The sequence below is a fragment of the Esox lucius genome, chromosome 5 (genome assembly GCF_011004845.1).
Source record: "Esox lucius isolate fEsoLuc1 chromosome 5, fEsoLuc1.pri, whole genome shotgun sequence".
Classification (NCBI taxonomy): Eukaryota; Metazoa; Chordata; class Actinopteri; order Esociformes; family Esocidae; genus Esox; species Esox lucius.
The window spans coordinates 14,018,736-14,042,030 of NC_047573.1; the positions used below are offsets into that span (position 1 = coordinate 14,018,736).

The 23,295-nt window shown below is 41.1% G+C and overlaps 1 protein-coding gene across 3 annotated transcripts; it reads left to right on the forward strand.

Annotated features, from left to right (window-relative positions):
* The first annotated feature begins 1,630 nt into the window (after positions 1-1,630).
* LOC105026578 (regulator of G-protein signaling 9) lies at positions 1,631-20,874 on the forward strand. 3 transcript variants are annotated; one of them, XM_010898120.3, is made up of 19 exons: positions 1,631-1,945; positions 3,099-3,195; positions 4,919-4,969; positions 5,108-5,214; positions 5,514-5,565; positions 7,239-7,297; positions 7,386-7,462; positions 7,972-8,053; positions 8,444-8,506; positions 9,032-9,061; positions 9,169-9,230; positions 9,421-9,534; positions 9,636-9,751; positions 10,015-10,102; positions 10,169-10,307; positions 12,398-12,480; positions 12,641-12,764; positions 17,845-18,236; positions 19,801-20,874. In XM_010898120.3, the coding sequence occupies exons 1-19, from the start codon at positions 1,880-1,882 to the stop codon at positions 19,982-19,984; spliced, it is 1,986 nt and encodes a 661-aa protein (XP_010896422.1). In that variant the 5' UTR covers positions 1,631-1,879; the 3' UTR covers positions 19,985-20,874. The 3 variants fall into 3 exon arrangements, with proteins under 3 accessions (XP_010896422.1, XP_019901778.1, XP_010896425.1); XM_020046219.2 differs by lacking the exon at positions 17,845-18,236 and having other exon boundaries at positions 1,633-1,945; positions 19,801-19,923; XM_010898123.3 differs by lacking the exons at positions 17,845-18,236; positions 19,801-20,874 and having other exon boundaries at positions 1,634-1,945; positions 12,641-17,611.
* Positions 20,875-23,295: the final 2,421 nt, after the last annotated feature.

Here is a 23,295-nt window from a genome sequence, read left to right on the forward strand (position 1 = left end):
AGAGGATCATTGGACTTTTCCATATGAATACTGAAATCGCCAAAAATGTGAATACTATCTGCCATGACTACAAGGTAGGACAAGAATTCTGGAAACTAATTGTGGAACATTGTATATGGCCCGGGGGGGCTGTAAATAGTAGCTATGTAAAACGATTAATCAGCCTGGTTAACTTTCATGAGTAAAACTTCAAAATAATGAAAATCAGTGATGTGTTTGAGAGTATTTATATTTACTGTCACAAATATTATCAAAACCCCCTCCTTTTCGGGATGCACGAGGGATATGATCACTAGTATAGCTAGGAAGAGAAGCCTCATTTAGGGCAGTGAATTCATCAGGCTTTAGCCACGTTTCACATAAACCAATAACATCTAGTTTATGATCAGAAATTAATTAATTCACTGCAACTGCCTTTGGAGCAAGGGATCTAACATTTAGGAGTCCCATTTTGAGATGCGAGTTCATTTTTATTTGTGACCGAGTTGGAGGAACGCTTTATCTTAAAAAGGTTGCTATTGTTAGCACTACTTTAAACTTTTCTCAGCCTGGAACGATTCACAGTGGCAATAGGTAAAACTGTAATAACTACACTGGCTATGCTATCGACAGACTCCACTATGCTAGCAGGCTGGCTAACAGCCTGCGGCCTGACCTGCACCCTATCTCATGGTGAGGCTATAGGAGTGAGACTCCTGTCAATGATTCTAGATAAAAGAAGAGCGCCACTCCAGCTAGCATGGAGTCCGTCGCTCCTCAGCTGATCAGGCCTGGCCCTATTTCTGGGAGAGTCCCAAAAAGAGAGCCAGTTAACTACTCTCTACCTCCTGCGACGGGCAGAACTCCGTTTCAGCTAGCGATTGAGTTGCGCAAGTCTGCTGTAGAGTTCGTCACCACCACTAGCTGGGAGGGGGCCAGAGACAATTACTCGATGCCGACACATCTTTCTAACTAGTCTACACGTTGATGTCATGTTTTGCTTTGTAACCTCTGACTGTTTCATCCTAACGTCGTTGGTGCCAACGTGAATAACAATTACTCAATGCCGACACATCTTTCTAGCTAGTTTACACGCTGTAGTTCCATTAATTATGTCCAAAAAGAGTTTCGGTGTAGAAAAGTTGGATACAGGTCAATAGATACAAAATATTGCTTTGGTAAACCTCTTGAAGTAGAAATTTATCAATTAGTTTATATAGAGTAAATTCGAAAAAGTTTGGCAGGTTGCCAGGTAGGTGACAGCAGGCAGCGTACAGCACGTCAACCCTAAAGCTATTGTTTTATATTCGAGATTGTGTTCCTATGAAGATCCTGTAAGACAATTGGATTGGTTCCTATAAAAATACTTTAAAAAGTGCAAAAAGAATCCTGAAAGATTTGATATAAGAAGTCCAATAGGAAATATCCACTTAGAATCCTATATGAATGTTTCAAATCATGCATGATGCATAATGCATTTCATTTGCAATACAATTTATTCCTGATTACACTTTACTTTAAATTTTTTACCGAATAGAATGCTTACGTAGTTATTCATAACATCAAAAGCATGGCAGCATTACAGTCGTAATAGTTTCATGAATCATTTACTGTAGCATTCAGACTCAGAGACGTACAGTATGAGACAATGTTGCCACCTGGCGGTTTCCCCACGCGGTAGCCTACTGGTACTTCGCAGGCTATGGCAGACATGATCACTGGTGATACTGATGGCATAAGCTCTCCTATCCTTATCAATTATCGTTGGTCATTTTATTGATACTGGGCTCTTAGATTATCCTCTGATTTATTTCGAGCATTTTCTCTTTGGCTGTTGAAATATATGCTACGTTCATTCTGTGTGTAGCCGTTATTATATCGCAAATTAAAGAAGACAAACATGACAATCAGAAATGTGCGGGATCATGGACAGAGGTTCCGACCGAGGATGACGTGTCTCAAAAAGGTAAGTTTGCCGAATCAGAGATGATTATATAGTCATGCTACACACTGAAGAGGCAGCCGACTTTCTTGCGACTGTCGAGGGCACTGAGCAGTGATGTCTCCTGTTATTATTCGATCTATGTGCATGTCAACCCAATTCACCTGTATAACAACACAAAACAAAAAAATTTCTATTAAAATAACACATTTGAAAATTAAGTTATTTTTTTGCCTGATCTGTCTTAGGTTAAAGCCTATCTATATTTACTCAACCAGCAACACAACATCAATAATTTGTAGTTGTTTCCCAGGTGAGCTCTAAAGCTACGCAATAAAATGTTAAAGCAAATACTAGTTTTGGTTAAAACCCTTTCACTCACTGGTAGCTTTGTTGTGGCTGTAAATTACACAAATGTCTATGCAGCAGTGTATTGTTAATCAATGATGATGCCAATGTGATCACCATTAGTCTTGGTTAGTATCAGTTCCTCCACCAGGCAGTTAATTCAGATAGGAATGGTATACAGTGGACAGATCCTGTTGGAATCAGTTCTGGTACCTTGTTGGTAACAGAAGCCAGCGCAAGAAGCACAGAGAACCAAAACCGGGTTCTCTACATATTTTAAGACCATATTGCTAGAACACTGAGTTTATCCCTCAACTTATTCACAGACTGAGTTTGGCCCGGAGATACCTATACATAGTTAGTGCCTTGAGGGTTCTGTGAATCCATTGTGAATTGGCTGAGGCTAGTGCATATGGGTGTGACTTTCACATGACACCAAAGCCTCAGACAAATTCTAGCCTGCTAGAAAGCTGCTTTGCCTCAGTCAGAAACAGACAAGTGCAATTAGGTTTAATGCTTAGGGCCCGTGCACAGTAATGTCAATTGAGACGTGCAAACTGATATTTGTTTTTAAAACACACATAAAAACATTGGCAAAGCCCTGGAGCACAGGACCGATTGAGGTTCCTCAAGCATAATGCACAAAGATCCTTTAATAGCAATAGTATAATTTAATAGGATTAGGATGCTATAAATATAATTACATCCATATATGGCTCTGATGTGTCTCATTGTCATAGTAGCCTGTTGAATTCCTAAATTCGTTGTCATTTTAACCTTTTTCTTTAACAACCCTGTTCTCTTAATGACCTGTTTTCCTGTTTCTTAGGTGGAGGCTGTGATTCTGGAGATGCAGGATCCAAAGACTGGAGTGAAGTCACAACCCCAGAGACTGGTTATCACTACTATACCGCATGCTATCACTGGTAATAACACGCAAAGAAGCGCACAGAAAAACACTCAGTGGCTAGATAGTGCTTTCCATATGTTAGGTAACTTCTGCAGACCCTAGAGACTTCCCCCCCACATCTTGAGTTTAAGATTCTATCTCCATGACAACCTCTGAATGAGAAGGAAATGGGATACATAGGGAGAGGGGGAGCGAGAAAGAGAGAGATGATGGAGAGAGTTTGAGAATTTATGCGATAAATAAAAGGATGAATATCCTGTACTCTTGACTTTTAATTATGCCACTTCCTCCTAGTCCCTTTCAGATCAGATCAGCCCAGATGACATAACCTCAATAATTTGTGATCTGAGACCAGTGAAGGATAGAATATAATAATATAATAAAATTCATTATAAGCCGGATGGATTGAATGCTGGATGTCAGAAGGCTATTGGTAACCGGTTTATAATGGCAAGGAGGCATCTCAGAGGTTTGTGTTATATTGCCAATATACCACAGCTAAGTGCCGTTTCCAGGCACTCTGCAATGCCAGGTGCCTAAGAACAGCTCCTAGCTGTGGTATATTGACTACACACCACAACCCCTTGTGCCTTACTTAAAATAATGTACAACAGACAAGAATAGAATAGAACTTAGGGAAATGTGTTTTGCAAAATTGTTGCTCCCCTCCCCATATCCTCTCTTAGTCTACATTGACAGTCTCAGCAGTAGTTTCTCTCAGAGGGAGGCCAGCATCTGGCATTTGCAGACTCTGCATGTAATGTCCTGTGGGCAACTGGGCATAGTCTCTCTCCACTCCTTCTCTCTTCCCTATTCTCTCTTATTTTACCCTTTCTACCAGGCTTGGAGTTTCATCATTTTTGGGGCAAGGCCATTTGGCCTTTGGTTTCACCAAAAATCTGGCATAGGGCACAAAGGCCACATGCCAGGGCACAAAGCCCATGGAGTGAAAGAGGATTTGGAGCTTACAGATAAACAACTTGAATTGCTGATAAGAAAAAAGCATGCATAACATAAAAACATACATTATTAACTTTTTTAATATCATACTTTGAATAATAACTTATAACTGCCAGAAAGCTAACCAGCCAGAAGGCTAAAATTACCTCAGTTACACAAAAGTAAACCGTGAGTTATCCTTTAATATCACAATCACCTGCGCTAGTGAGTACGACCAAAATAAACACGTATATGTGCGAAAGAAAGTAATTTTTGTTGTAAAAATGTTCACCACAAATGCTGCCATGTCTAGTGTGTTGTCAAGCCTAAATACTTCTCAGAACTCTCAAAAAGCGTTCAGGTCTATTCTCCGGTATTCTCCCACTCGGAGGTCGGAACTTTCCCACTTCCCAGTTGCTCATGAACGCACCTTCCAAAACAGGGAGGTTTGATTCAGTTATGCACTAAGTCAGCTATTTCTTGATCGATAACTAGCTAGCTTGCTTACCTGCATGTAGTCCGTTCTTGTGGCTGTTCTCAGTTGCAAACTACAAACAAACCAACCAACTGCTGACCGCAAGATTTTGACAATAGCACGGACACAAAGGCCATCGTAGCCGTAGGGCGTGATTTTCGGGTCAACGCGGCCAGAGAGAAGGGCAACGACGGTCATGGCCGTCGTGAAATTCCTACGCTCCTCTCCACTACACTCCATCTTTTGATTTCAGTGTATATTAGACGTTATACATGTGATGTCATATCCCTATAATAACCACAATGTTTGTTGTAATCATCTCCAGGTGAAGACATTGTGGCATGGCTAGCCAACCGCTACAGTATACAAACAGAAGGTAAAAGAGAATGGTTCTCAGATTGACATAAATACGGTACACACACAAATACAGAGCTGTCTGTATCATGGTTGCTTAACACCCATCCCTTTCTCTCTTCCTGTCTCTGCTTCTCGTTCCCCCTCTCTGTCTGGGTAGAGGCATGTACTCTAGGCAGAATGCTGGTTGCATTTGGATACATCTACCCCCTTCAGGATCATAAACGACTAATCATCAAACCAGATGCATCCCTTTACCGCTTTCAGGTTACCATGACTACACCTCAAAAACCCTAAACCTTAACCAGGCTGTAAAGCCTAACTGTTAGTAATGCTAACCCAGGGGTTCCCTACATGTTTTTGCTGACGACCCAATTTCGATATCTAAAAATTCTCGTGACCCCAACCATGTGAAGAAAAATTATATAATCATTATTTTTTTTAAATTTAAGGCTATAAGAGTCAATTGTAAAACATTCTCCTCATATCAGGTGACCCAACAATGGGTCGCGACCCCTAGTTTGGGAACATCTGCGCTAACCTATGTGATTTTCGTCTTCTAACAGACACCATATTTCTGGCCGGCTCAGCAATGGCCTGTGGAAGACACAGACTATGGTGAGCTTGCATACTTGTGGGATACACATACAGTTAGGTTTGGAAATATTTGGACATTGACAACATTTTCATTTTGGCTCTGTACGCCACCACAATGGATTTGTAATGAAACAACTGAGATGCAATTGAAGTGCAGACTTTCTGCTTTAATTCAAGGGGTTGAACTAAAATATTGTATTAAACATTTAGGAATTGCAAACATTTTCATACTCAGTCCCCTTATTTCAGGGGCTCAAAGGTAATTGGACAAATGAACACAAACATAAATAAAATGTTCATTTTTAATACTTTGTTGAGAATCCTTTGCAGGCAATGACTGCTTGAAGTCTGGAATGCATGGACATCACCAAACGCTGGGTTTCCTCCTTTGTGATGCTTTGCCAGGCCTTTACTGCAGCTGTCTTCAGTTGTTGTTTGTTTGTGGGTCTTCTTGCTTTCAGTAAGTGAAATGCATGCTTTATCGGGTTGAGATCAGGTAATTGACTTGGCCATTGCAGAATATTCTTGAAAAACTCCTGGATTGCTTTCGCAGTATGTTTTGGGTCATTGTCCATCTGTAAAGTGTAACGCCGTCCAATCAACTTTGCTGAATTTGGCTGAATCTGAGCAGACAATATATCCCTATACACTTCAGAATTCATCCGGCTGCTTCTGTCTTCTGTCAGATCATCAATAAACACTAGTGACCCAGTGCCATTGGAAGCCATGCATGCCCATGCCATCACACTGCCTCCACTGTGTTTTACAGATGATGTGGTATGCTTCGAATCATGAGCCGTTCCAATCGTTCTCCTAACTTTTTTCTTCCCATCATTCTGGTACTGGTTGATTTTAGTTTCATCTGTCCAAAGAATGCTGTTCCAGAACTGGGCTGGCTTTTTTAGATGTTGTTTGGCAAAGTCTAATCTGTCCTTTATATTCTTGAGACTTATGACAGGTTTGCACCTTGTGGTGAACCCTCTGTGAAGTCTTCTCTTTATGGTAGACTTGGATAATAAAAGTCTTACCTCCTGTTGAGTGTTCTTCACTTGGTTGAATGTTGCTGAATGTTTTCTTTACCATGGAAAGGATCCTATGATCATCTGCCACTGTGACATCCAGCCTTTTAGTGTTGGAGAGCTCACCAGTGTGTTATTTTTTTCTCAGAATGTACCAAACTGTTGATTTGGCCACTCCTAATGTTCCTGCGATCTCTCTGATGGATATTTTTTGCAGCCTAAGGATGGCCTGTTCCACTTGCATTGAGAGCTCCTTTGATCGCATGTTGTGGGTTCACAGCAACAGCTTCCAAATGCAAATGCCACCTCTGGAATCAATTCCAGACCTTTTACCTGCTTAAAAGAAGAAAATAACAAAGGATTAGCCCACACCTGTCTATGACACAGCGTTTGAGTCAATTGTCCAAAAACTTTTGGTCCCTTAAAAAAGAGCGGCCTACATATTAAAGAGCTTTAATTCCTAAACCCTTCCTCCAATTTGGATGTAAATATCTACAAATTAAAGCTGAGAGACTGCAATGTAAGCCCATATTCATTATATAACTGTAACTTGTCAGTGTCCAATTATTTTCTAACTGTACAACAAAGTAAACATAACACTTTCTCTATTGGTGGGTCAAATCTATTGTGAAATGAGGAGTTTAAGTTCACATACTTAATGTCTTTATTTTTTAGCGATCTACTTGGCCAAGAGAAACATCCGCAAAAAAGGAATCCTGGAGATGTATGAGCAGGTGACACACCCACACACACTGACACACACACACACACACACACACACACACACTGGATCAGCATAAAAGTGGCTGTCTGTTGTCTTAGGAGCAGTATAACAGCCTTCACAAGTGGATGAACCATAAATGGGACTTCATCGTGATGCAGGCTAAAGAACAGTACAGGTTTGTCCAGAAGAGACTACACTAACATTAATTCGCCCACAGACAGACAGTATACTGTACATGGGAATATAGACAATCTATCAAGCTCCCAACTCACAAGTCTTAGGGCTTGGAGTTATGGTTGGGGTCAGGGCTAGAACAAAGTAAAAAATATATTGTATTATATAACATAAAGATCTACATCTTTCCAGAAAGGGCAATGATTCCAACCAAATGCAATGTGAAGTAAATGTATATTTCTGTAATAATGAGTTTTTCTAAATAGATCAAAGTTCGATCATTATAAAAATATGGGTTACTTTTTCAGTTATATGCTTTGATGAAGGTCGGTTGACCGAATGCTTAAATACATTGAAAACTGCATTGATTTTGAGTCATTGGTGACAGCCTTAGTTTGGTTCAAAGTTAGTGTTAAGATTTGGTAAGAAAATCCAATTTTGTATGGGAATACATTTTGTTCCCCCCAAAATTCCTTACAAGTATAGTAAAGCAAGCATGTTTTTGTGTAGGGCGGGGAAAGAGAGGAAGAAACCTGATCGTGTGGTGTTTGACTGCCAGGAAAGAGCCTACTGGGTGGTACACAGACCTCCGGTGAGAAGCACACGCACGCACGTGCACGCACGCACGTGCACGCACGCACGCAAACGCACACACATTGGCAGCTGTGTTTTGTATTAATCCTGGCTTTGAAATTAACTTTTCAAGCGGTGAAGATGAACTCATACTTGAACCTGGGTTATACTGGCAAGTATATTATCCAACACTTTATTCCTGTAATGAGTCTGCTGACAGGGGAACATTTCTCCAGGTCAGATGTATCTTTGCGGGAAGGAGCATTGGCCTTTCCCTCGGACTTGACAAACAAGCTGATAATGAGGGGCCTAGCTAAATCTGTCTAATACCCGTCAGCAAAACACACATTAAGTTTCAAAATCATAGGATCATATTGTGCACAGTACAATGCATTTTGTCTGTTTGTAGCCAGGGACAATCAGTGCAATGGACTATGGACTAGAACGCATGGTAGACCCCAACGCAGAGGAGGTAACAGGTCAGTAACACGGTGTGTTTGTTGATTAGCCTCCTCATGTTGAGTATTGTAGTTGTATAGGGTCATTGTCTGTGCAAGGGCAAGGCTCTATTCAAGCTGCTTATACATAAGAGGATTTTGTTTCACAATGGTAATCTGACACGAGATACTGTACACAGCCTTGCCCTGCGATCACAGCAGACCCAGTACTCTGTCAGCCTATCAAATTAGCCTTTTTCATATCTCAGAAACACGGACAGAATGTTTAGGAAATTGCACCTTTAATTTGATTCCTATTTGTTTGAACTGACTGGATTGTCCCCTATTTTGTTTCCGCAGGTTTTCTTCTCTTTTACCGTGTCAACTTCCAAGATGTCTAGTGCATGCTGCAAGCACACAATACACACAATACACACACATGTTTAAGTGGAGCACTAAGAACTACGTCATTACTTTATGTCTGATAGAACAAGCAAAGTTAATTGCAGCTGCCCATTCTGTTGATACACAATGTAATCAAAGAAATTTTTATTCCCCAGAAACAAACTTCAGACTTCTTTAGAAGAACTGTGAGTTAAAACATTAAATAGCATATAATTACAGCAAATAAATGTATCTCAATACATACAACACCTTTCATTTTGTTTGTTTTGATTACCACTTCCTTTTTCTATAGATCATTTTTACACAACAGTCCATTATGAGGCCAAGGGTCAAGTCGTCGGTGTCTATCGGAGCGTATGTCACTTAATCCGTTTACATTTCTTAATCTTAAAATAATCTTTCACACTCTGGGTTAAAAGCTGATCATACACTGGACATCAAGAGCATGGTGCAAACATTTATTTCAATACGTACCTAAAAGCATAATTCTCCATTCTTTCTAACATTTCTTTTTCTTTTGTTTTGTCTGTCCTCTTTTCTCCAGTCTGGTCAAATACTCCATCACCTATAATAAGCATGACCCCTTCCTGGCTCCCTGTCTCCCTAGCAACCCCTGGTTAACTGATGATGTCACCTACTGGATGCTCAACATGACCAAGTGAGTCTGATTCCTGCCTTTTCAGCCTCTTCAGCTTTTTTTTCCTGCTGCTGTTGATACACAGACGTTCATGTGTCTCTGTGCATGTGTGTGTGAGTCAGTGTGGAGATTCCCACTAAGATGCGTGTTGAGAGGTGGACCTTCAGTTTTGGAGAACTTTTGGCTGACCCTCGAGGCAGAGCTGATTTTACACTTTTCCTCAAGAAGGAGTTCAGCGGTATGTTGCTATAAAATTATGACATTGAGAAAACATTACAACAATGGTATTATGATATCTTTAATATCCAACAGATTGCCTCTTTTCAAGGTGTCTCTGCTTGTTCCTTTAGAGGTTGATATTGTAAAACCAATATCAACCTGTAGGAAAACCAAGAATTTCATTGCCGTAACGTGTTATTGCAAATGACAAATAAACCTTTGAACTTGAACTAAAAGGACATTTAAATTGGTTGATTGATGGATTCTTGTATTGACTGACAGGTGAGAACCTCGCGTTCTGGGAGGCATGTGAGGATCTGAAATGGGGAACGGCTGCAACCATGAATGAGAAGGCCCAGCAGATCTACAAGTAAGACTTGCTCACGCACGAATGAACACATGTACACATGCATGCACTAACCTTGTCTCTGGTTAGGACTTTTTTGGCTCGTGGCGCCCCTCGATGGATCAACATTGATGGAAAAACCATGGAGGTGACAGTTAAAGGGCTGAAACACCCGCACAGATATGTCCTGGATGCAGCTCAGACGCACATCTTCATGCTGATGAAAAAGGTACATTTCAGCAGTAGAAATGAATTGCAGAATCGTATTTCTAGTGAATTTTTTCATCGACCCCGTTTCCCAAAAAGTTGGGACGCTTCGTAAAATGCTAATAAAATGTGCAAATAATTTACCCCTACATTTCATTGGCAATAGTACAAAGAGACCTGTACCGCCTGCCTGATGGTAGGAGGGCAAACAGTTTGTGGCATGGGTGTGAAAGGTCCCTGATGATGCCGCACGCCATACGCAGACAATGCTTGCACTGGAGGTCTACGATGGCTGGGAGCTGGGCGTCAGTGATGTGCTGGCCAGTTTTCACCACCCATTGCAGGGCCTCTGTTTATATATGTTTTCATCTTTGCATGGTAGTGTTTTAATTTGCATTTATGGATGCACGTACTGTGTTCACAGACAATGATTTTCTGAAGTGTTCCTGAGCCCATGTAGTGATGTCTACTACAGAATCGTGTCCGTTTTTAATGCAGTGCCACCTGAGGGCCCGAAGATCACAGCCATCCAATATTGTTTTTTGGCCTTGTCCCTTGTTGTGTACAGAAGTGTCTCTGGATTCTCTGAATCTTTTGATAATATTATGTACCGTTTGTGATGAGATCCCCAAACCCTTTGCAATTTTACGTTGAGAAACTTTATTCTTAAGTTTTGCACTATTTGCCTGCACAGTTTTTCACAGAGTGGTGAATCCCTCCCCATCTCTACTTCTGAAAGACTCCTCTTTGGGGTGATCTTTTTATACCCAATCATATTACTTACCTGTTGCCAGTGAACCTAATTAGTTGTGAGAATTAGTTATTGTTCCACAATTTTTTTTTTCTTTGCATTACACAACATTTCCAGTCTTTTGTTGCCCCTGTCCCAGCTTTTTTGAAATGTGTTGATGGCATCAAATTCAAAGTGGGCATATCTTTTTCAAGAAACAATGACCTCTCTGATTCAACATTTGATATGTTGTCTTTATACCATTTACTATTGAATATAGGGTTTAAATTATTTGCACATCATCACATTCAGTTTTTCTTGACATTTTACACAGCATCCAAACTTTTTTGGAAACAGGGTTATACATTTGGGTTTTGGTTCAACCTTCAAAGTGTGGCGCAGGCTGCTTATACACAATGTGTTGGAGGTGGGAAAGTTATTGTGTGATGTCCTTTCACTGACGTTCACTGACTGCACCCTGTTTAAATTGCTTATGCTGTTCAGGTACACTGAACCAAAAAGTCTAACCAGAATACTCATGCACAGGGAAGAACATACTCTCTCCAACATTCCATCTTAGTTGTGCTCGCAGGTGCCCATGCCACCGTAAGATGTTGCTAGAGTGCGAGGCAAGGCAACCATATTCACTTTCCAAACCCCAAACCTGGAAGGTTTTGGCCAGTTGCATTGCCCTCCACAGGACCCCTGGGCTAATCCGTAAGCAGGATTCAAACAATGGGGTCACAGTGATGCAGCTAACTGCAAAGCTGTTACTTAGAATGTTTAAGTTACTTTTTCTGTTAGAAGTATTGCATTTTGTCACTCAAGAAGTATTGGCACCCTTCATGAAATTGAGCGTATGTGAATGCCTAAATAAATAAACACAAACAGTGAGTCATATTTTGGGCTCAAGCATAAGGGGGAGCCGTATTTCAACATAATATTTTCTCAAACATGAAACATTTTAAGTAGTAGTGTACAAAATCCTGAATGGAAACGATTGTTGTGCACATATAGACCCATATCATACAAAATGGTGACCTATGGACCTGCATCTATGTTCAACATAATTAATATGCTCTGGCCCTTATATTTCATGTCAAAAAAGTAGATTTCTCCTGTTCTGGGCTTTTAAAGTAGTTTATTTGGTAGGACTACCAGTTATTCAAAGAAGGACAGACTCCAACTGGGTGATCAGAAGGAATCATGCTTGGAAAGAAGATAATTTAAATAGACATTTCCTCAATGGCTGAAATCCCACCAATGTCATGATGGGACAAAACTGTTGATGATATCTTGATCAAACGGTTTCCTCCACGCGTTCTTGTACCATACAGGAGGTATTTAAAAGACTTATTTGTTGGTGTGTGTGTGTGTTATAGGACTCTTATGGAAGATATCTGAAATCTCCAGTGTTTAAGGAGACTCAGAAGAGAGCCATTGATCCTGAGCAACACAGGTTCAGGTCAGTGCTGAGTTTGTGCTCAGTACAGTAGAATATATTGTATGTACTGCTGTCACTATCATTCTCGTCTCGGTCTCAGAGAAATATAGATTGTGTTATAAGGATTATACATGACCCTCTCCTCCTCCTCACGTCTCTCCCCTGTTCCTCCCTTCTTTAGTGTGACCCAGTTGGAGGCTAATGCAAAGAAGCGCCGCCCCAGCCTCAGTCCCATCATTGTCCGCCAGCAGGAGGAGGAAGAGAGAGCCCGGATGGCCACCAGTGGCCCTGTGGACATCACACAGGTTATGAGCAAACTCAGCAACAAGGGCAAGGAGGTGCCCCCACCAAAGAAATAGCCTACAAAACACATGCATATACACAAATGTACACATTTCATAGAACCAAAGTACAACCACACGCACAGACACAAAATGATAGAGAAACAGTGTAGTCGATTCCTTAACGTAGTTTGAAGCAGGGGTCAGCAGCCAAAGGCATGCAGGCCAACAGCGCTACTCAAGGCCATTTTCCTTGGATTAAACATTTTTATATAAAATTAAAAATATGAATGTATTTATTTTTGTTTAGTTTGTCAAGTTTATTATTTAAAATTATTTTGTGTGTTTGTTTTATTTCTAATTATTTTCACCAATTGTAAAAACTGTAGAACCAGATTGAAATTGCACTGGTTTTCACTGCAAGGTTGTAATCAATCATAAAAGCTATTTGATTAGCCAATTAGATTTCTGATTTGCAGCAGTTAGTTCCGCTCCGTTTGTCTCTTACTTCCTGCTTAATTTAAACTCTCAGCTAAATTCAAAATTAAGCTGTGCTGATGAGCTTTCACATTGCTAGCAGCTTGCAAGCGTTCTTTCATTATAATTTTTTTTATGTCCGTGCCAAATCAGCATCAGCAAAGTCAGCGCATTGGTTTCTACATTGATAAAATAATATAGATTTGTCTAACTAAAAAGCTGGTTTGGCCATTCTGTTGTGAAGATTAGGTGTACAGTGTCATTTTGAAACAAGGCATGAGAAAAATGTCACAAATGAAGCCGTTTGTTCAAGAATCTACATGAATCTACACAATCACCTCAAACTATTGTGTTAAAAAATCCCTGTTTGTCAATAGATAGGAGTGTGGATGTGAATGACTCATCTAGTAGTTGTTGCAAATATCTATATGTGGAGAGAAGGTTTGCAGATTCCAGACGTGGAGCTTTGGTAGTTTTTATTAGGAGGTTGACAGTTCCAAGCAAGGGCAAGGCAGAGTCAAAAAGGCAAAAGGTCAAAACCGGTAAGTCAAAAAACAAGAGGCAACTGTACAAAGGCCAAGGCTTAACATGGTCAAAAATGCAAGGCAGAAGTTGGCTAGTGTGAAAGTACAAAAATCACAAGACTAGAGCAAAGTGGAGATATACTAAAGCTAAGGTCAAAACACTGAATATCTAAATACTAAGAGTACTCTAAACGAAGGCTCAGTACATTGGCTAAAGTCAGACAATACCTCACAAAAGAACTGCAAAACAGAACGGCACTGTATAGGACACTAAATGAGGGCAGGTGAACAGAAACACAGGTGAAACTCATTAGGACTAATACAGAGAAGGCTATGTTTAAAACAACTAAGACACACTGGAACAAAGTTACGGAAACAAAACTAAATCAATAATAACCAATCAAGAAATCAAAGATCTAAGCATAAGGGAAAAACTGCATTAAACATTAATGTCAGATCTATGTTCATAGGGTTTTGAAGAGCATGCAAAAGAAAACTCTACAAATGTTTTTTAAAATATCTATTGGGGTGGAGCTCTGTGACAGTAGATTGACAGCACCTCTGTTTGGTTTAGCCAGGTAGGCAGTTACTTATGTGCATATTCAACTCATAAGTGGCACAGAGATCCGTAGAAATGGATGGATAAATACTAAATTGACACTGCATGGAAAAAGGCTGCTGACCCCTGACTTATAGCAAAGCTGACAAATAGTGAGCATTCCCATGAAATGTGCAACGTCTGCTGCCATAGTCAGTGTAGCATACACACTTCAATTAGAAAATCAGAGCATCCATTTCGTACAGTAACAACTGTAACAACTGTTGAAGGAAGGAGTGAGGTACGACAGACGGGGGAATCTGCCTTTATCGATTAAGCACCTGAACCCGCTCTAGGATCACGCCTTTTAAGGCCAATGAGGGAACGTGCCGCAGAGCTAACAGTGTTTCGTTTCATCCGGTGGTTCGGTACGACACAACGGGGACGTGCACTAGTCGCGCCATGGCGGCCGACCCAAGGGAAAACAACTTTCACTAAGGCCTGCAGTTCCCTACCTGTACGCGTAACTACTTGTAAGCCCTATTCTCTCAGCAGAGAGCACACTATGAGCTAAGCAGGGAGCCTAACGTCAAGGCAGTAAAACCTCAGAAACATATGAAATGATGCCCAGGTTGCAGTAGCACAAATGCCAACCCTTTCAAACAGAGCTAAAATGTGGGACTGCGCACCCTATTTGGCCAATACCCTTGTCCTTTTTTTGTCAAATGGCAAGGAGAGCCTCCAATCCTGTGAGATTGCCACAGTTTAGGCAGTGTTCCATCCCAAGCTGGATTTAGCGAAACGGACAAAGAGATGGTTGTGTAACTGGAGAACCCTGAGGTCTGCTATATGTACAGTGAATTCCAAAAGTATTTACACAGTGACAGATTGTACAGACTTTTTGGCTGTGTATTCCAGCACTTTGGATTGTACTCCTCAGACATGAACAGGCAAAAAGGAAAACAGCTCAAAGGCTAAGGTCTAGGAGAAAATGATATTTTGGCCTAAAGGCTGCAATTCGGCACTGAGTCACTTAAAATCACCCAAGTAATAAGGGGTGAGGAAAATTGCTCTTTTTAGGAGAGGATCCTAATATCCACAGACTCCAATGGTTCAAAAGGAGCCCTACACATTATGTCCAGAACCAGAGAAAAGTTCCATTTGGATGCACTAGGTGAAGGAACGGGCCTGAGGTGGTGAGTGCCCGTCAAAACCTGAATTGCCAGGGGATTTGCCATTGGGTTGAAGCTAGCCGGCTGAATAGTAGCAATAGCATTTTGTGGCAAACGTTTTGCAGATGGATAGGAACTCTCAGAGGCCAGGCTCCTCCAACCGACTGTCTGTGGATGTCTGTGGATGCGAAACCTGCCAGGGCACCTGCAGTCCCCACCCAGCTGGCAAATTACGTACCGACGGGTGACAACTTAAAGAGAAAAACCTGAATAAACGAGTGGAGGAACGTAACGTATGCAGATACTTCCATACAGGTGTGTGGGATACGATTAAGCAAATGGCATCCCATCATGCTCGTTGGCGTGTACAAAAAATGACTGAGCAGGCCCAGTTGACCTCGCTCAAGACGGCAAAAGGAAATGATCTAAGTGACATAAACCCAGGTTGCAATGATCAGAGACACACAGAATCGACCAAAGCAAGCAGAGGCACGCGCTACTCCAGATATTGACACCGAATGGCCTCATCAGCAGTGTGAGTCAACGGAACTCATCAATGGAACTCAGGAAATCTCCTTCCTTAGGATGGGCTCCGTGGCCATGGGGACAGGTGATGTGACAGTGCCTGAAGGAGCAAGGAAATCACAGCAAACTGAGGTTTGTAATTGAAAGTCACTGTCCTCTTTGTCCACACCGACACAAGGCAGCATGTAGCCGGACACAACATTGTGTACTGGGGAACGTTGCTCTGTTTTCACATTCATCCCCATTATATCCCTTCATACCCACCACTTCTGACAACAAAGTAGCGGTTTGCTAGGAGTTACGTGTTGAGCAGGAGACCGATAGCTTCGCTATGTATTAGTATCTTTAGACCAACAGGCAAAAGAAAAACATCCCACGGCATTGATACAGCTATATGGATGTTATGGACCGAGCTGTCAGTACTCCCAACCTGAAAGGCATGTGTGGTACCACTCGCAGTAGAGTCAACATGGGGTGTCGCCACACACCAGATGGCTAAGAACTAGTCAGGATAACCAAGAAAATAATCTCTTTGCCCACCTACACAGAGGAGTCAACAGAGACTGTACAGTACTGTTTAGACAGCCAACCTACTAGCAAGTGCTCCGCCCCCCTGCAGCGCTGCCAGCGAAACAACAGGAGGTAACATGAGTGTGGGAAACGTGCTCCCGTATCTCCAGCCGAAACCCTTCCCACACTTGTGATCCCGGTTGAAGGCCGAGTGGGAACGGTGTGATGGAACTTTGAAACAGCAGCACTCTCAGCCAGGCAATTTAGAGGCATTAAACGTTCAGGCCTGAGGGGAAATTATTGGTTAGGAGTTTATGTTCTCCCTGTTTTGAACAGGGATTGTGCCAGACCATTGTCCTCTACCCTGGAACTATCTGAGTTGGTGGCTGTGCTGCTTTCCTAAGACTAATACACAGCAAGCGGGTTGTTTTCCTCACCTGGAAAGAGGTGCTTCAAACAGACTCAAGCCCTCAGTTGCCTTGAACGGTGTGATAGTGGAGCGTGTTCTGTCGTTGTCATGATAAAAGCACACTCCCCATAGCACACTCCCCATAGTGTGTCATATCGAATCTAAAAGGGAACTGACTTACTGAATGTCTTACTGTCACTATAAAGCAATACTAATTGTTTGGTCTTCAGTCTACCATCATAGTAGACGACATGGTTTATAGTGTTTAGGTCATTATGGCATGTTTGACTGACTGAATAGTGCCGCCTGTAATACTCATCTGTTTTTCCACATCATCAGATTCATTATCTGTAGGCACACATCTGGGTGTTCCACGAATAGAGTACCTTTTATATCCTCAAACATTGTGTACTTGGTGATGTTTTTAATACTGTTCACTACCTCAACTGCTGTCGTCTGGGGAGTAACACCCTGCTGAACTGGAATAAACGATGAACAGTGATATTTATGACTGAACTAAGTTACTAGCTCAAGACATCTGCAAAAATGACACATTTATTATTTATGCATCATAAGATATTGAAACATCTCAGAATGGGAACTCACACATCCATACACTACACTAAAAGCCACTCTATTCGTGAAATGACAAATCGGATTCATGTCATTGTTGTAACACAAACCATCCATCTAATAAAACATATATAACCCACCCATGTCTGTCTGTTATGTCATCTTCACTGTGTTGTCCATTCACTGTGCCCAGAACTCACGGTCATTTGGGTCATAGGGCCAGACCAGTCCATTCCATTTACTGTATCTATACCAGTCTACCAGTGTTTACCTGTTATTCTTACCATTCCATCCCTGTGTTTGAGAAGAAGTAAACCTACCTCTGAGTGTTCTTTCCCCCTGACGCTATCTGACATCTAACCTTCAACCCCTACAGCTGTGTCGTTTCACGGCACCCGTCCCCCACCTGGCGGTCTACTCTGGCCCCCTGTCTTCCCCCCCTTTCCCCCTCTGTCTCCCCCACACCCCTGCCTGCCCCTCACCTATCAGTGTGACTATAGACAGCACCCCTGCTTCAGAACGCAGGTGGGAGGAAGGAGTAGGAGGCGGGGAGGGCGGGGAGGCAGACCAAGTGGGTGAGGGAACGGCTGTCTCTTCTCGTTCACGCATGGCGCTTTCATTGGGCCGTCTGTTGAGGCGGGGCTGCAGTCCCTCCACGGTATTCGCCAGCCTGTCACCTAAATTCCCTGCCCCCGCTGGGAACAGCAGTCGTGTTCAGCCTATCAGCACAGACCAGATCGGTCAAGCACCACCCAGACGCATTGCCAAGTGAGTCACAAAGAGTGAACTAGAGATAATTTTGGGGAGATGGGAACATCTGTTGGAATTTAATTTACATATTACCGATAACCTGCGGTTTTCTGGGTAGTAATAAAACAGAAGCAGACTTCAAAATGTAGGGGTTTTCAAAGGTAATCAAAGTTGAAAAATCTTTTTGAGTTGTGTAAACTGTAATTACTACAACCAGATGAAAGCTGAAAATGTTCTCATTTAAGTGTTAGTAAGAAAATATAAAACAAAGTGCATTTCATTTGACAGTCTGCACAAGTGACACAACCAATAAACCTGATGACGTGTTACTGCACATGATTTGTGCTAGATTACATCGCAATGATATCACCTAAAAATGCGATTGGGAATTAGAGACACTTTTTAAGTATCACCACATTTGCATGAATGCACACCACTGTTACCTTTAATTACTCTGGTCAGTGAATAAATGTCTGGTCTTCAGTTCTGTTCCGGTGTGTGTTTACAGAGAACACTGAGGCTGTACGTACTTTAGAGCGACTTACAAAAAACATTGCTGTCGTAGTTTTCACAGTAGCCTATATCTGTTGTTCAATGGAGGCCTACATTGTAGGCAAATTATTCAAATTATTTTTATTTTAGGGGCTTCGTATTGAATAATTGTTTACTTGGTCTGTAACACCATAGGACAAATAGGTGATTTTAAATTGCATGGTATTGGGTTGTATGATGCTAGAAACCCCTTTTCATAAAACAATTAAGATTATTATGTTGACTCGGTCACATTCAAGGAAAAGGCTTATTAATTCTATATAATGCCAACTAATTGGTTGAAGTCTCCAGTGTTGTTCATCTGTGTAGGCTGGCATTCCTTTTGAGCGTCAGTTCGTTAGGAGATGCATGGCCATACACGCACACATCTTAGAAAGAAACTGACCTCATCCACACTGAATTATGTCAGGCCGTCTGCAATGATCCGCCTGAACTCGCAAACACTCATAGCTCGAAAATGTTGGCTACAATACTAACATGAAAAATATTTAGCAAATTCAGACTTTTCCTAGCCAAGCAAATATACCAATTCTAAATCTAAAACTACAAAAAAATGCTAATCTCCAACTCAAAGGCCAAGGATGCCAATATTGCCGCTTAACAATCTCAATACTAATGTCTCACTCTAAACTGTAGTAATGTTCACTACAATTCTACTTAATACATCTTCATGCTAAGGCCATTGTGCTGCATAGCCTCAATGCTCTGGGAGATCTCTAGGCATTGTTGGGGACACCCATTTGCGGAAGTAATTAAATTAACTTTTTTAGTTCATTTAACATTACATCTCATTTCCATTGAAACAAATTACCTCTATGCTGCTGCTAACCAGAACAAATCGCCCCACTTGCACTGTTCCATTCCATAGGTAGGTAATCATGGGAGAGCACAGTGATTTTCATAATTTAGGAAGTAGTGTTAGGCAGATGAGAAGTCCCTGCATACCCTTCCTTGTACCTCATGACATCCTCTGACCTGAGACAATGATGTCATCCTTCAATCCCTTATCCTTCTTTCCTCTTCCATCCAGTTTTTTCCAGATAAAGGTAGACATCCCTCCTGAGTGTCGTATCTACCCCATCGACTCAGAAGATGAGGAAGAGAGTGGGGGGGCATCAAAAGGGGGAGGAGGGGGAGAAGGAGGAGGAGAAGGGCAGGTGAAGGAGATCATCTGTCCCTGGGAAAGTTTAACGCCTCATGAGGGGGCCGGTTAACAACCACACGCACACACACACACACCGATACGATACACTAATACACACACATAAACATGGTCATCCTTACCTTAACCAAACTGAACACTCGTTCTCAGATGACGGTCATTCAATTTATACTTCCTGTTTCAGTTTTTAACATATGTATAACAGATGCTAGTCAAAGCTAGCTAAACATTGCCAATTGACATCATCAAGGTTCTTGATTCCACAGCGCATGTCTTAATTTCTTTTTTAGTTAACAACTCTTAATAAAAGTACATATTGTACATATTTATATATCCATTCTACTGAGTTAAACTTTTTGTTTTCTGATGTTAGGAGGTGTATAGTGTATCGCTGCCGTGTTGCTGCTCTGTAGAGTTTTGTGTTTAGCTTCTCTACTGTTTTAAATGGAGTTGTAGTACTCAAATTCAGGAGTTGGATTTTGACTCAAGTCATGAGTTTGACTTATCAGTGGGGACTCAGACTTGAACAGTTGTGACTTTGTTGTCAAAAATCTGTGTTTTGAATTTTTCAATGTAACAAAAAAAAAACATGTTAGATTTAGCCTTAAAAATGTAACGATATTTTGCTTACAAATGGTTCCCCGGCAACGTTTAGCACTATCTATGACTGGGAACTTAAAGGACACTTTGTACTTGCGTCTTGACATGGACTCTAGGTTTAGTGACTTGCCTACATCACTGGTTTATCTAGACCTCTTGGTAGCCTTTGTATTTAGGGGTTGTGATGTTTTTTCCAGAGTGTCTTTCCAAAGGGACATTGTGTTAATTGTCCCTGTACTTACTATGTTTACAGATGGCTGAATGTGAAACGTGAAAAGTTTGTATGATTTCTACATGCCATGGCTTCTGTAAGTGCCTAAATAAATTACTAAGCAACTTTAACAGGATGAAGAGTGAATTAATCCCTGTGTGGAACTAGAAACACTTTCAAGCGTTTGAAAGGGAAATTCGGCTTTGCTGTGTACTAGATCTGACAGCACAAGCTTTGGTTTATTTACAGTGTACTGTGTTTTGGATGACATTATTATTAGTGTTTATATATTTTTATTTTCTTTCGAAACCTGGGTGTACGAAAGTCACTCAATAAGTGAAATGTATGATTTGTATTATTATTACACTGAGAAAGTATGGCATTATACTTTTCTGGGCAGTGATGATGCTATCCACCACAAGGTGGCGTTCCCTGCACATTTCATGGCTGAAGAAATGCTGACATACATTATTGCTGTTTAGTTTTTCTAATGTAAATGACTCAAGTGACAGCCGGTCTCTACACCCCCAGTAGTGACTATAAAGTGAAGAATAGTAAAGTTCACCATCCAAGCAAAATAACACATATAGCACATGGAGGTATTCAGATTCATCAACCATAGACAGCAACTATCAGAAACCTCAAAACTGACTATGGAAACAATAGGTAAATGGAAGGAGCTGTCAGGCAGACCATAGCAAGCAGTGTCTCACACCTTCCCTCACACACACAATCCCAAACCACCCTAATGCACATGTTCTCCGCCCCAGCTGACCTGGCTGTCAGAAGATAAATGACCACATCAGAAGGCTAATGAAATGCCACACTCCGCAGTGACCTTTGCCCTCTTTTTCTTGTGTCTCTGATGATTTGTGCATACATTTTGTGTGTGTGTGTGTGTATATATATATTTAGTATATATAGATGTGTCTGTGTGTATATAGATAGTTTGTGTTTCTGAGTCTGTATATGCGCATATGTTCTTTATCCCCTTTTGTGTGTTTGTGTTTATGTGTGTTTGTACAGAATGTACTCTGTATATGTACTCTGTGTGTATACGTGTGTGTGTGTCTGCATGTTGAGACCCAATTCCTAATCACAGGTCACCTGGCATAATGGTGTGTCTCTAGAGGCAAGAAGAACTTACAGGTATAATAAACAATTTTCAAGATGAAACTAATGAATAAAGAGAGAAAAAGTTTAGTATGTGTTATCAGTAATAGAACTAAAACGATGACATTTTCATGAACAGCCACAACTGTTCTTTTCTTTCTGTGGATTGTTTACCTTCTCTGTTCCCTCATCTCTACTCTTCCTTTTGCTTTGCTTCTATCTTTCTCTTTCACTGTTCTCCTTTTCCAATTTTTTGCCCTAAGGCGGCAAATAAAGCAGGTCAATGACAGAGAGTGAGAGAGAGCTGCATGGGGCAGTCGGTCACGACCGTGTCAGGATACCAGGTTGGACACCATTGAAGAAAAGAAAAACAATTCAAAGAACTCAGCTAAGCTAAACCACAGGGAATAGTTACATACCCACCCAAACACATACAAATGCAGCCACAGACAAACTCTCACTCTCTCACACCTACAAACACACAATATCCGTGTCTCTGGAGAATAGTTTTATTTATACCCGATGGGCTCTGGGATGTCAGCCTCTCTACTCAAGCACAGATCTGGTTATTTAAGTACCTAACATCTACGTGTTTTTATCTTTTCACTTTTCTTTTTTACTCTGAAGCTATTTTTACTCGCATTGTGAAAGGCAGAGACAGATCGACAGACGGTCAATGTTCATCTAGGCCAGTGGTTTTCCATTAGATTGTGAGACACATATTTGGGTTGTGGATTAAAAAAAACTAAATATTAGTTCGCTTTTTTTAAAATAAATGCTGCAGTCAGAAACAAGTAATTATTGTGTCCTCCAGATTTATTGGCACCCTAGGTAAATTTGGCTTTGAATTTTTTTTTTGTTATTTATCAGCTTGATCTTATTACAAATAATAATATGAATATATCTTTTGAGTGAAATAATATCAGCAATAAATTATTAGTTTATTCAAAAACAAGCATGCCACATTCATTGACAAGCCTGCAGTTTTTTGTACTTTTTGCTATAATTCTGGAGGGCACTGTATGCACTTTCAATTAGTCTCATTTTCTAAAAATAAAGGTGTTTTAATTACAGTTTCAATATACACTCACCTAAAGGATTATTAGGAACACCATACTAATACTGTGTTTGACCCCCTTTCGCCTTCAGAACTGCTTTAATTCTACGTGGCATTGATTCAACAAGGTGCTGAAAGCATTCTTTAGAAATGTTGGCCCATATTGATAGGATAGCATCTTGCAGTTGATGGAGATTTGTGGGATGCACATCCAGGGCACGAAGCTCCCGTTCCACCACATCCCAAAGATGCTCTATTGGGTTGAGATCTGGTGACTGTGGGGGCCATTTCAGTACAGTGAACTCATTGTCATGTTCAAGAAACCAATTTGAAATGATTCGAGCTTTGTGACATGGTGCATTATGGACATGGACATGGTCAG